This window comes from Erithacus rubecula, assembly GCF_903797595.1.
Source record: "Erithacus rubecula genome assembly, chromosome: 5".
Lineage (NCBI taxonomy): Eukaryota > Metazoa > Chordata > Aves > Passeriformes > Muscicapidae > Erithacus > Erithacus rubecula.
Window position 1 is genome coordinate 24,344,928 of NC_136687.1, and position 13,555 is coordinate 24,358,482.

The 13,555-nt window shown below is 36.0% G+C and overlaps 1 protein-coding gene across 10 annotated transcripts in view; it reads left to right on the forward strand.

Moving 5' to 3' along the window:
- DCUN1D4 (defective in cullin neddylation 1 domain containing 4) overlaps positions 1-13,555 on the forward strand; it is a 185,390-nt gene that overhangs the window by 12,922 nt on the left and 158,913 nt on the right. For 4 of the 10 annotated variants that reach the window (XM_079306157.1, XM_079306153.1, XM_079306155.1 and 1 more), the window contains one exon: positions 5,007-5,121. The exons of 4 other annotated variants lie outside the window; for them this stretch is intronic. In XM_079306157.1, coding sequence (XP_079162283.1) covers positions 5,007-5,121 — 115 coding nt within the window. Of the gene's footprint in view, positions 1-3,728; positions 3,759-5,006; positions 5,122-13,555 lie in introns of all 10 variants that reach the window. 2 more of the 10 variants (XM_079306152.1, XM_079306149.1) reach the window with 1 other exon arrangement.

A 13,555-nucleotide genomic window follows, 5' to 3' on the forward strand; every position in this document is an offset into this window, starting at 1 on the left:
AATTTATAGAATTACATAGATGCTGTGAATTTGAGATTCTGTGTCTAGAACACATTTAAAGTCAGATTAAGAATTGTTGCAAAAAGTTTGATTGTTGCCTAACCATATCAAGGTTTTTCTACAGTTCTGAGATTATTTTAACACTAAATCTTCTCGCACAGGACTTATTCTTAAAGATTACTGTTTATTTTCTGATGTAATTATTGTAGTTACTGTCACTATGTTGTGGACTTTGTTTTTGGGATGACTTAATATATGCATATCTAAATATATATATATGCATATATATGCAAGCTATTTTAAAAGTCTTAGGTTTAGGTTAATATTAATAATAGTATTAACTTTTAAGTGCTTATTACATTTACTTAAAAGCAGTTGTTTCTAAGCTAACAAAAAATGTCTTGGACATCTAAATAACTTGAACCAAACTGTATCTTTTTCTAGGTATTAGCCAGATTTCCTTATTGAAACTAGGCCTTAAAACATCAAAGAGCTACAGGGAAGTGGCAGTTTCAAAATTCCTTCAGTGAATTGAGAGATAAGATGGAACTTGTTTCAAAATTCCAGTCCCCTACAATGATTGCAGTCTCATCATTCAATATGCAAATCTGTCTGAAAAATAAGATTGACTTCAAATGTGTCATGGGCCTTTGCCTTTTCACCTGTTTGTAGGTGTAAGAACAGCAGGCATTCAAATTCTGTAGGCAATTTTTTTAGTATGTGTATGCATTAACTTAGAAAAATCATGTTTGAAATGATAGTTGTTTTTATGTCATAGCTACAAATCTAGTATCTTATTAATAGCTTGAAGTTGTGATTTGGTAATTAAATTATGACTTACTTATCCAGACTAAAGAACCTTTAAAAGTATGTTTCCTGTTGTCACCTGTCTTGTTTAAAACAGTGAGGTAATCTCTTCAATACAAAGAAGGCTTCATTGCTATTCTTGAAGCTTCCAGGGGGAGAAAAAGCTTTTGCCTCTGCTGTTTTTTTCTTTTGTTGTGTTAGAGAAGAAACCCCTCTTGAGTCCAGAGCAATTCTGTAGTAGGGAATTCAAGACAGGGAAGATGATTTTTCATTTTGCTACAGGATTGCAAGTTATTAAATGTTTTGATGAGTATCTTAGTTTTCTCATCTTGTGTCTGAAAACTGATGATTGTTAACTGTGCTTGTGGTTGTTTTGTTACATTAAGTGAGAAGCTATATCTTCCCAATTGCTTCAGCATTCACAGTTTCTAATTATTTTTCCTTTGAAGCATCTTTCTACTGAAGCATCCGAAGAGCAGAATTCCTCACAGGCTTTATCTAGAGAAGGTGAAAATTCCATTCCTGTAACATTTCTGCAGGGACACAGCTTGTAGAGTTCTTCTTTATTGACTTTGATTTTTTCTTTTGTTTTTTTTCTGGTTTTGTTGCTATTCTAGGACTGTCCCTCCCCTGTGGGGTTTTTGTATATTGTTTTAAATTTTCTAGGGTGAATTTTAATTCTTGAATTGATACTTCCCTTTGGAAGCTTTGTCTCCTGCAAATTTGGAAGTATTGAAAAAGATGTTTGGCAAACAGCATTTAAACTCAACAGGTTTTTGGCTGGTGTGGTCTATTCAGCAGCCATTTGGGGCTCTACCTTGCAAATGCTAGCTTCAAGTGTCAAAAAACAGTGAGAACTAGGAGGGTTCTGCCAGTCTTGAGTTGAGGCCTAGGAATGAGAAACTTTGAAGATAATCACATCAGTGAAGCTGCACTTGGTAAGTAAAATTCTGTCAAATTTGCATGTAGTCAGGTAGCTGCATGTTTGTTTGCAGATGGTCAGACCTTTGGGAACTGAAATTAGTTGTGTACCGCTAGACCTAGAAATTATAATTAGAATTAGAAGGCTCTTTGTAGGAAAGGTTAATATTAATACTTAGTGAGCTGTATTGTAAATTGAGAAATTGCAGGAGTTCAAACTAAAAAACCCAAACTGATGTTTTTTAGATTTTTACGAAAATAAAAGAAATATTCTGCTGCTATTACAGAGAAATTACAACTGCCCTTCAAATTTAATACACCAATTTTAGTAGCAAAAAAATGCTTTGAAAGTAAAATCTTGACACTGTGTTTTTTAGTAGTTTAGAGATTATTCAATGGCTAAAGCCTAGTGAAGACCTGCTCCAGGACTCAGTTATTAAGATGTTAAGTCTCTGAAAGCATTTGTAATATATTTGTCAACTTGGTGTCTGTGTGCTGTCAGTGTGTGAGAGAAGTGTATGTGTGCATTTAATAGTCACCTCCCAATTTCTGAGCTGTCTCTTTTCTTCCCTTTTCTGTCAGTTTGAGAGCTGCAACTAGTTACATTCAAACCAAAAAGGGTACAAGTTTTTCATAGGAGTCATTGGAGAAATTGGGTTGTAGTGAATTCTGTGATCAGTTTGAGCCTTTCAAACAAGTTCACTCATCTTCTTAAAAATATTCTATCATTTAAGGAGGCAAAGAGTCCAAGCAGGAATTCTTGAGTTGAATTATTTGGTTTGTATGGGGTTGCAGGTCTGACAAAAAAAGATTTCTCTGTTCTATAGCTGTTTTATTTTACTTCTATTTATTTTATTTTTATCTTTTGCTATGCTTCTTTTTTCACAGAGGCCTTGCATATTTCTTTTCACAATCAACTGACCAGTAAACTGCACAAATTTGTTGGGGGTGAGGGGGATATGTTGTTTTCCTTGCATTTTACCAGCATCCAATGCCTATGGTCATCACAAATGGATTTTTACTCTTTTAAAAGAAAGGCACTTAAAAAAAATCCATTTACTGTAAAAGGAATGAGATAGCTATAGATTATACTCAAGTAAATGCATATTATCCAAAAAGAGGTGTTCACTGTCACATTTCCATTTATTAAGTTCCGTGTGTGTCTTAAGTCTGACTCTTTCTAGCCATCTGTTAAGTTCTGCTGTCATCTTAAGTGTTTTTAGTCTGTGTGGGCTTTCAAAAAATACTTACTGGCAGAGTCTTTAGAAATTTGTTCTAAAAGATATAGTATCACAGGTTCAATAACTTTTTCAGTATCATTAATGTGCAGGCATAATCAGATGGAATAAATGACATTCAGCAGGTCAGGTTCCTTAGTTTGTTTAATTTATAAAATGCACTGGGTATACTGTGAGTTTTTTATGGTCCCTGGCTTACCTGTTTCAAATATCTGATATTGTTAGAAGAAAATAAATATTATTGTAATTAATTTCCTTTAGTAATGCATTCTGGACAGTACTTCTAGAAGTGTGTTCTTCTGACACAGCCAGGATATTTTTTTTGGTGGTAATAGTTTATGGAGTAAAATACTTTGTTTTTTGATGACTAGTTAAATTGTACGTTGGATTTACAATGTTCTTAATTCTCTTTTAAAAAGGCAGTGTATGGATATACTTTCCTGGGACAATAATGGGGAGGGAGTTTTAGGGTTAACAAAAAAGAATATATAGGAGGAATATTTTTTAAATGGAGAATATTTCTTGATCTAGACAGAAATGAATATCAAGACAAGAACAAAGAAGGCATACTTGGTGCAAAAGCTTTATTAGCTGAAACCAGATTAATTCATCTAGATGAAAATTGGGTTGAACATCTTACATAATACTAGAGAAATACGTTGTTTCTTATGTGTAAGAGTTTCTGTGCATGTTTGAAATAACGTACATGTAGCAAAGCCTGTGAGGCTGTGAGGTTCCTTACATGTGTTTCTCCTATAACAGGAGAGAGCCTTTCAAAGATTCGAAGAATAGGTAAGCAAAAGATTGCTGTCAGTATGTGTTGGGAATTGGGCCTCTGATTTCAGTCTGTTCCCTTGGTGTCAAAAAGCAGTCGAAATTTTATTGCTTGCTTCTGTGCTGTGATGTAAGATAAGAGGTTTTGTGGGTATCTTAATTGAGCATAGCTAAACTTGGATGCTGTTGTAGCAAAGAGAAGGTAGCTTAGGAATGCTGGAATTCTTAATGTTTTCTTTGGCATCACTTTATGTCTGGATTTTTATACCTTACTCCTCTCTTTCCTTTCACATTTTCTGTGTAACACTTAGAGCTGTGATAGCTCTTGGAGCTGCTCTTACACCTTTCTCAGGTGTCAGTGTGGTCTTCAGTGTATGAAAGTAGGACAAAATTTTGCCTGGAGTGTTAGCCTACTGTTTTTGTGAGACAGCAAAAGCAATTTAATGACTTGCTGTGGTCAAAAGGGCTGGTTCTGTGCTCTTTCTTGTGCTAATGTACAGAAAGCGTTAATTTTTTTTCTCTGGTTAATTATCTACAGGTTTGGTGAGCTAGATTGGCACACTGAAGAGTTACCAGAGACATAGGAGTATGTAGCTGAGAGAAGGGGATGGAAAGACTGCCACCTGATTGGCATCAGTGACTTGAATTGGCTATTGCCTACTTGGGGACCCTAATTTTTTGAGAACTATTCCATCCAAATAATACAGCCAGCCACTTATTTTTTTTTCCTGGTGGTTTCTTCTCTTGTCCCTGCAAAACAACAACAAAAAAAAAACCTCCCAAAAAACCTGAAAAAAAACCTCTCACCAAAGAACAAACAAAACCTTTCCTACCTCTTGCTCTCTCACAAAAATCTTGGGGCTTGAAAAGAAAGGGCTCTGTTTTCTAGAGGTAGTTGTTCACTCACATCTGTATTTCAAAAAGCAGTGATCAACTCTTAGAAGTCATGATGTGAATAAAAATAAGGATGACTTTTTGACGACCTAAATTATTCTTCAGGATAGTTTCAGTCCTTGACTGCTGTTAGACTGAAGTAATGCTAGTACGTTTTGGTATAGCACTTTTGAGCTTAATGGAAATCTGGTCATAGAATACCATGTAAAAGTGAGATGGATTTTGCTATTGAAAGGAGACCATTTCTTTTCTAATTTTTAAATCCCCTAACTTCCTTCCCTTCCCTTTGTAATATGCCTATTAGTGGACACAGTTTAACTGGTCTGCAACAGTTTCATTTCTTTGTGCTGGTGTTTTTAATTCCCTCTGTAGGAAGTCTTCGGTCTTGCAGTTCATCAGACTGCTTTAGTAAAGTGATGCCTCCAAGGAAAAAGAGGAGACCTGCAGCAGGAGATGATTTATCTGCTAAGAAAAGTAGACATGATGGGTATGTCATCTTACCATGAGCTAAGACTGATGGAATATCTAAAGTTGAATAGCTGATATATCATGTGTTTAAATACTAATGGAAATTATATTGAAATTTGCTTGGTTTCTCAATGTGGAACCATAGCTGGTGATTGAACTGTGGGATATTGATAAGTATGTGTAAGCTCAGTTTGCATCTCACCTTTCTCTACAGATACAAGAAGCATGTAGGGAACTTCTCCTTGCTCTAGTTGCCAGCTGCCAAAATGCATACTTGTTTGTTCAAAAACAAATTCTAAGAGATACAGTAGTATTTTCCCATATACATGCATAAGATTGGATTGGGCATTATCAATCCCTAGCCTGTCAAAAAGGTGAATGTAGTTATAGTCCACTCAGCTCTTGAAATCCTACTCGTGTCTCCCTGTTATGCTGTGATTTGATACTGAACATATAAGGGGAAATTGCCCAGGTAAGGTGATAGCCAGTGGTTCAGTGGTTATTGAGGTGCTTCTCACTGGACAACAGAAACCAAATAGTTTATAGAGTGTGCATGAACAGTATGTTCTTTTGGCATAGGTATTGGATAGCTGAGACCTCTGCAAGTGTTGGATTTCCAGTATGTGTAGAGTGTTGAGTCATTCAGAAACCATTTCACGTGCTCCCTGTGTGCAAGAATCACTATTTATGTGGACTGAATTCAGAGCTTGAGGCAGTATAGAACTGCATGATAGATGCAGGACTATTCTGATGTTGAAAAGTGGCTTATACAGCCAGGAAGTTTGCTTGGCACTGTATCAATCAGTGGAATTTGAGCTCTATCACATTCATGTGTTACTGGTGTCTCAGAACACCAGTACTTGCTATGCTTCCATAGCAAGTACCTTCAGGGTATTTAAAGGAGGCATTTTTCTCCAAACTGTCAGCCTGAAATCAGGCTGGGTACTCTCCTTTTTACACTCTAGCATGGGTAAGAAAAATACTGGTAGCCAAATTAAGCCTCTGGTCATGCCCCTATAACTCCATTGTGCTTAATAGGGTTGCACAATTGTAACTGCCATGGAATTTATTACATGATCTGTTGATGCAGAAGAGACTTCAACTCTCTCTTTCATTGCTTTGTAATATTAAGTAGAACAAAAAATCAGTTCATGTTCCTAATACTTTTTGTTCTTTTTCAGAGATAATGAAATATTAGAGCTAAATAGTTGGTAGAGGACCTTGCAGCTTATTCAGAGATAGACATACAGTGTGGAAACAATGTGAGGACAGACCGTTTATAGAATATGGAGAGGTTCATAAAACTGAACTCTACCCACCTTAGCCAAGACACTGATGATAGAAAAAAGCAACCCCCTAAAGAGGAAGGTTGCCTGTAAGCAAGAAACACTAGTTTGTGTAAATACATAAGAAAATTATTAAAACCTGATTTTTTGCTCTATGAATACTATATATTACTAATTTTTAAGAGCTTGTTGAAAATATAATTTGAAGGAGGTTTTTATATCTGCCTCTCAGTTTATAACTAATGGATCTAGTCTTCATTTTACTGCCATGTAAGTATTTATTAAAAGGAAGACCTCAGCCTGCTTTTAGAATTCGAGAAGAATACAGATCTGCTAGTCATAAACCATGAGGTAATATCCTTTGATATGGTTCCAATTTTTATTTGACTGACTTCCTGTAAAGGTTTTTGAGCTTTCTCTGCTTCCCAGAGTGTTTCTTTTGTTTTGGTCTTCAAGAAAACAGTTTATTTCAGCATGACTGGCAATATGAAATTATTTGCTGGACATTCAGCCTGGTCTTGAAGCTGTATTTTCTTTCAAGGAAAGATTTTCACCCCTTTAATCTTCTGTGAACAGGTTAGTCAAAAAGCAGTTGCCTACTTCCATTTTTGTTTTGTCAGGTGGAGTTCATACCTGTCAAGTTTGTTTTTGGGATGAGACATTTCAGTTAGTTGAGCAGAAATCAGTCTGAAATTAGGAAACTCTGCAGCAATGTGCTGTAGCATACCTAGTGTGCAAAGCCAGTTCTGCTTACATTGTGTGCAGAGAATGCTATATACAGTAAAACCAGTATGGATAGTGGAATCCCAGCTTATAGAATAAGGGGCTCCTAGGCCCAGTTCTCAGCTTCTGTTTTAGAGACAGACTTCCTGGAAGCTGCATTCTAGTAACTTGGGATAAGCCTTTGTGGGGCACCAGTCTGTGTGGATTCTGTATTAAGTGAAGAAAAGCAATCAGTGTCTGAAACTACACAGTCCTCTCCACAAGAGACTGTATTTCCTAACAGAAGTGATTCATCACCTCAAATACTTGATGGAATGACATACATTTTTGTATGTTTCTGCATTACAGTGGCAGACTTATTAGGGTCACATTAATAAATTCAGTAATTGCAAGTCTCCTGTTTACTGCAGCTGAGTCTAAATGTTGGTAATGCCACCTGGTTTTTCCATTATAAAAAAGTTTTTTTTTTTAATCTTTAATGGAGTGTTTTGTTGGGTGATATTTTCAGTCTTCACTATTTTTGATAATTTCCTATAATCTCTTCAAATCTGATAGTATTATTTTTAGATATACTTTCTTCCATAAAGTTTCTTTCAGCAGGTCTCTATGCTAAAAGAGAAGACTGTTTCTTAAGACTCTTAAAGTCAAACTTACATATATCTTACATCCTTAATTCCAGGCTGTTAGGAATACAGCCTCTTCTCAGAAGCATCAGTGGAGTTCACAGGCAATTTAGGAAAAACATTTATAGGAGCAAATCTAGTTGTGAAATTATTTGGAAATGCTGATCTAGTGCATAGACTGATTATGGAAGACTCCAAACATGTTCATTAGTATTCCACCCTTACATAATAAGAACTTGAATTCTCTTAATTAGTGTTCATAGCATCACCATGAGCCATGTGTGAATGCAGTGTTTCAGTGGGAGGGAATTTTTATACCAGTTGATGAATAATAAAAAGAGCTCAGTGTTTTATAGATAACAATAAGATTTATCTTGTTTTAAAGCATAGCTTTTGGAAGTAAACAGTTGAGCATGTGCTAACCTGAACATAGCGACTTGAAGACTTCATTTATATTTTCATCTCAATATTACAGTATTGATTTTATTGTACCTAAAACTGTAACAGTATAGAGTATTCTCAAATTGGAGTTAAAACTGCATTTTCTGTACATTGTTCTTCCACTGTGTTAAGCATCTTCAGAAAGGTAAAGCAATATTCATGTAAAGATACTTGCTAAGTAAAATGATAGCCCTCACTGGGTAATTGTCTAATGCTGTTTATCTGTTGCACAGTATCTAGCCTAATATTACTTTTTCCTTAGGGAAAAATGAGCTGTATAATATAATGTCTTATTCTTTGACAGTCTCATTTAAAAAATAATTCTACTCCTTATTCGGGAGTCACACTGAGGGCAAAAGTCTTGCAATATTAGGGTATTGTCACCTTAGGAGGATGAAAGGAATATTTATCTACTTCTCTGAAATTTGGTTTCAAACAATTAGATATGTGTTTTCACTCAAATTACCTGTATGTGTAGGAGGCACAAAAGAGCCTGCTAACAGGAAAAATAGATTTTCTTTATTGAATAGTAAACTCCATGCTTTGTAGTGGGAAAATGTAATTTTTGAGAATACAGTGTCATTAACATGGAGTGTACTAACTTCCAAAGTTTTCAAAACCTTTGGTATTGAGAGTTGGTTTGGTTTTTGTTCTATTGTTGTTTACTAACTGATTTGGTCCTGCCCCATGCACAGCACCTGTGTTCCTATATGTCACAGATGTGTAGATCTTTCTCCTTGAAGTAGGGATTTGCAGGTACACACAAGTATAATTTTTCCTTTTTCTATAGCTTTTCAGTGCACTTGACTTAAACTGGACATGTGACTACCAGCATGTGTGTTGTTATACATACTGCTCATTAAATAAGCCTGATAAAGTTCCAAATATTTAACTGTTTAGATATGACTGTAGGTCTTTAAACAGGGAGACAAGGCATATTCACTTATAAAATTTAATAGTCAAGTAAGTTGGTCCTGAGAGTTGCTTTAAACGGTTTTTGTCATGTCTTGCTAATTCTAAAACATCTCCCACCCTTCTGTTTCTAGTATAGTTTTTATGAAACTATTACTAGAATCATAATTGTGAGTGAATAGATAAGGCTCTATTAAAATACTTTCATTGTGCTGCATTGAAGAAAATTCTCAGTCAAAATTTTAAATTAATTACTATTAATGGTAGTAGTCTGGGGCATACTTTTAAATCAAAAATGTACATATTTTGAAGTACAAATAATCTGGAAGCAATTTGTTACTCTAACAAAATTCGGTAAAGATTTTTTAGTAAGTTTTGGTTGCTTAGGAGCAAAGCTTCTGTTTGGTGAATTTCTCGATGTCATCAGTAAGCACTGACCATCTGAAATAACCAGGCTATAGGTCTTCGTGAGAGGTTAACTTTTTCCCCTCTTCCATTTTTCTTTTCCTTTCTTTTTTCCTCCTTAATGGGCTATTGCCAGCTTCCACCATGAAGAGAATGTTTTGTGTGACCTAAGCACCATGTTTTCACTCATCTTGGTTTGAGTGTTCTGGAACTACACAGCCCAGAGTTGCTGCAGTGCAAGGGAATGTAGGTGAAGCTTTAACCAACTCCAACACAGGTGGAACACGCTCAGAGCAGTAGATAACCCAGCTCTAAAGACTGCAGTGGGTTGAAGAGAACTGCTGTTTGCTTGTTCTTTTTACTGACAGCAACCATCAATGACTTGCCTAGTCAGCCCATAATAGCTGGATGGAATTTTCATGCATTTGCTTTCCCACCAAATCAGTTTGGAAGAGAAGAAAATCTGGAAAAAGATGTGGCTGACCATGTATTCAAAGAAGCATGACATGCCTAGACATTGCTTTAATTTTTTTAGTTGTTCATGCTTGCCTATAGCACTTCCAGTTATAAACTATATTGTCTTACTTTTTTTGCTGGTATATTACTATTCCCTAGCTCACATGAGTATTTCAAATATAAGTTTAAACATGGATGTTATGAGTCAGCTTTTAGGTCATGATGGAGCTGCAAGCATCTCTGAGAAAATTATTACATTTTGATGTGGTTAAGCAACTGAAATCACTTTTAGAAAATTCAGACAGGTTATCTCATGTTGCTTTTGCCCTGCCCTGTTCCACATTCTTTTTGCTCTCTAGCTGACAAAATGCCTGTTAGAAAGATATAATAAAAAAGAAAAACCTAAATACTCCTTACTGGGATATTTGTCACAAATAGCTTGTATATTGCTGTCACTGTCCTGACACAGTGTCATGCTAAACTAACAAAAAATACTATTTTTCAAGTGAAGATTTTTCTGAGTTACTGTACCTACCTGTGTGTTTCATCTAAGGCAAATACATACTTACATCTGTAGGTAACACTTTTTTTTTTTTTATTGTTCCTTGCTATTCCTGATAGATATCATGTGATGATTCAGAAATGGAAGGGTAATTCTAAAAGCAAAGGTTCTGAGTTTGGTATTGTCTGATAGCGACAGGTATAGCAGACACTGGGAAAAAGTTGTGCATGCACCTTTGTAACTGATGATGGAGAAAATGCCCTTTAGCAATCCTGTTTCAGTGTCTGCATTCCTTGACAGTGGTACAAATTCTGGTAGCAAAGGTACTGGGTATATTAATTTGCTTTTTCTTTATGGAAGCAATCTTTTTTTATTTTACTTTCCTTCTGTGCCTTGCCTTCCCCTTTTTTTGAGCAGTGTGTTCTTTTACATCTGATGTGTGCCTGACCCCACAGTTTCCTCTTACAGACCATCAATATGGAAGCAAATTACCAAACAGAACTTGCTTGGTGTAATGGTTGTGCATCTGTTTGAAAGTACTGGTGCTGATCATCTTGAGGAAGCTGTGAGCCATTGAGGACTTGCTGTTTGAAACTCAGATCTCTTCATTAGATGTTTGGTACTCCCAAAGTATTCAGATACCTATCCTGTGCACTTTGGTAGTGTATTTTTCTGTATAGCAAGAGATGCTGTCATTAAAACAAAGACAAGGTGCATCATCTTGTGCTATGTACTGAGAAATTCCACAGAGATGAGGAATACTGCAAGATATAAAATATGCCAGATGTGTCTGGAAGTTTTGTGTTTTTTCTCTTCTGCAAATATGGTTCTTGAGATAATCAAATCCATATTAATGATAGTTCAGTGGATGTAGTTCTTGAAAACACCTTTACTCTGTGTCACCAGATTAACCAAGTTGTCCTAGGCTGAGTAATCTCAGGTACTTGTCTACTTACTTGTTTGCATCTCCCCACTCATCTTGATTCACTAGGCACTTCAGAAACTAGGAGCCTCTCGCTATAGAAATAGCTGGCTTGGCTAGGCTGGGATGAGAAACTCATTTAATGTTTGGAGTAAGCAGGAAAGGGAGAAAAGAAGAAAAAGAGAGAGAAAAGGGTTTATCTTTATACATGAGATTGCTAATTCTGGCTGTGCATAGTCTGTCATTATAAACCATGTCACCTGCACTGTTAATGCATGTCTGACTAATTACCCCGAAGCAGACAGTGGGATAATTCAAGATTATATCCCTTTTGACCTTATTTTCTCAACCTGTGAAACTGGCACAAGCTGGAATATCTGTAATCAGTTCTGGCGTCTCAAAAATCGAGCTCCAGTGGTCAAGTATTGAACTTTTTCAACAATCCTGTTTGAGGCAAGAGCATTTTCATAGGAGTTACTTGGCCCTATGTTGGTTACTTAATTTATTATAATAATTTCCTGCAGTTACTAAACTGTGACCTTAGCCTTAAACACAAGTGACTTGCAATCTCTTATTAGTTGTCTGAAATTCTTCTGCTATGTGCAGATGCAGAGAATATATAAAAAGATCTGGTTTTTTTCTGTTCTTTCTCACCATTCCTACTACACATACTACTGGCACCGAGATCTTGTTTCAGGCTGCAGTACTTAGGTCTGCCATTTGCTGATGCAGGAAACCCTTTTTTCTGAAATACCTGAATCACTTAGAGTTCTGTCAGTAAGTCTGTTTCTTGAGAGTTCCTTCTTAAATGCATATTGACAGCTTAACGTGTTAATTTACATGAAAAAGCAGGGCAAGGCAGTTGGTTATCATCCCTTTGTAAGAAAAAGCATTGAGTCTGATAAATACCTTTTTTGTGAACCTCATTAGCTTTGCCATCTCCTAGGTCTCAGCAGTACTCTTACAGGCTTCTTGAATAAAGAGAATAGAATGAAGATGTTGACTAGCTCCTACTACAGTTTCCAGCTTGGTATTTACTTGGTGTTTGTCACATTTGTTTGTGACAAAAAAAGGGATAATGAATAATTAAGACTTGCCAAAGTGGCAGAATGCCTCTTTCCTTTGTCCGGATTGCTCTGAATTCGAATAGCCTAAAATTGTTGGATAGGTCTTTCATAGTCACAATTCATTCTGTAAGTATGAAAATGTTATCAGACTCATAAAAAAAAAAAATTCCAACTTGGATTTATATCTTCTGGATTAGCTCTTACTGAGTGATGCTCTCAGCCTTTGCCTTTGCAACTTCAGTAAAGCTTATGCAAAATAAGTAATTCAAATAGGAAAAGAGTGTTTTCAAAATGAAAAAAAACCACCAAACCTAAAAATATGGATGACATTTCTATGCAGTGCCCCAGTTTGTTGCAGATCAGTGTGTTTCAGTACAGCGCCAATTTTTCTTAAGAAATTTCTTAAAAGCCTCGTTTGTATTTGTCTTCCAATTAGCAATTTATCATTTTGTTCTGACTAACATTACTTTTCTAAAGGTTAGCTGCTTTAAAGGAACTATGACAGTAAACATGTAATATTTCTTTGAATTCCTGTCAGAATGATCTGTGTGCCATTAACTTCTAGCTGCACTTCCTCACAGCTGATATCTGAGCAGGATGGAGGATAGTGGGATCAGTATTCTAAGCTCATAAATCTAGGTGTCTTTTACATGTCTTTCTAGAAGGATGAAACAGTGGTGAAATCAACTCCAAATTAATTTCATTATTCAAATGGTTTCAGAATTCTCCTTGAACCATTTAGCTGCTTTATTGTCTTCCCGCAGCAGGATTTGACATTGTGAGAGGAAGCTCTGCATGTTTGGAACACTTACAGAGCTGTTCTTGGCTACCTCCTCTAGACTAAAGCATTTATTTGTTGCTCTTTTCAGCATGAGCCCAAGCTACTGAAGAGTGGTAGAAATGGATCAGTGAATGCATATGCAGCAGTGGATAACTACTTGGACTGCTGAGACTCTTTCCTCTAGCAGGCACAAATTATACTGTCCCTGTTTCAGAAGGTGTTTCTAGGGGAGTAACCCTTCAAATTCTGTCATGTTTTCTGTGCTTTAGGTGTTTCAGATACTAAATTTGTTTCCTTAGTGTAATTAAAATTCCTTATGCTTCTTGTCAAAGAAG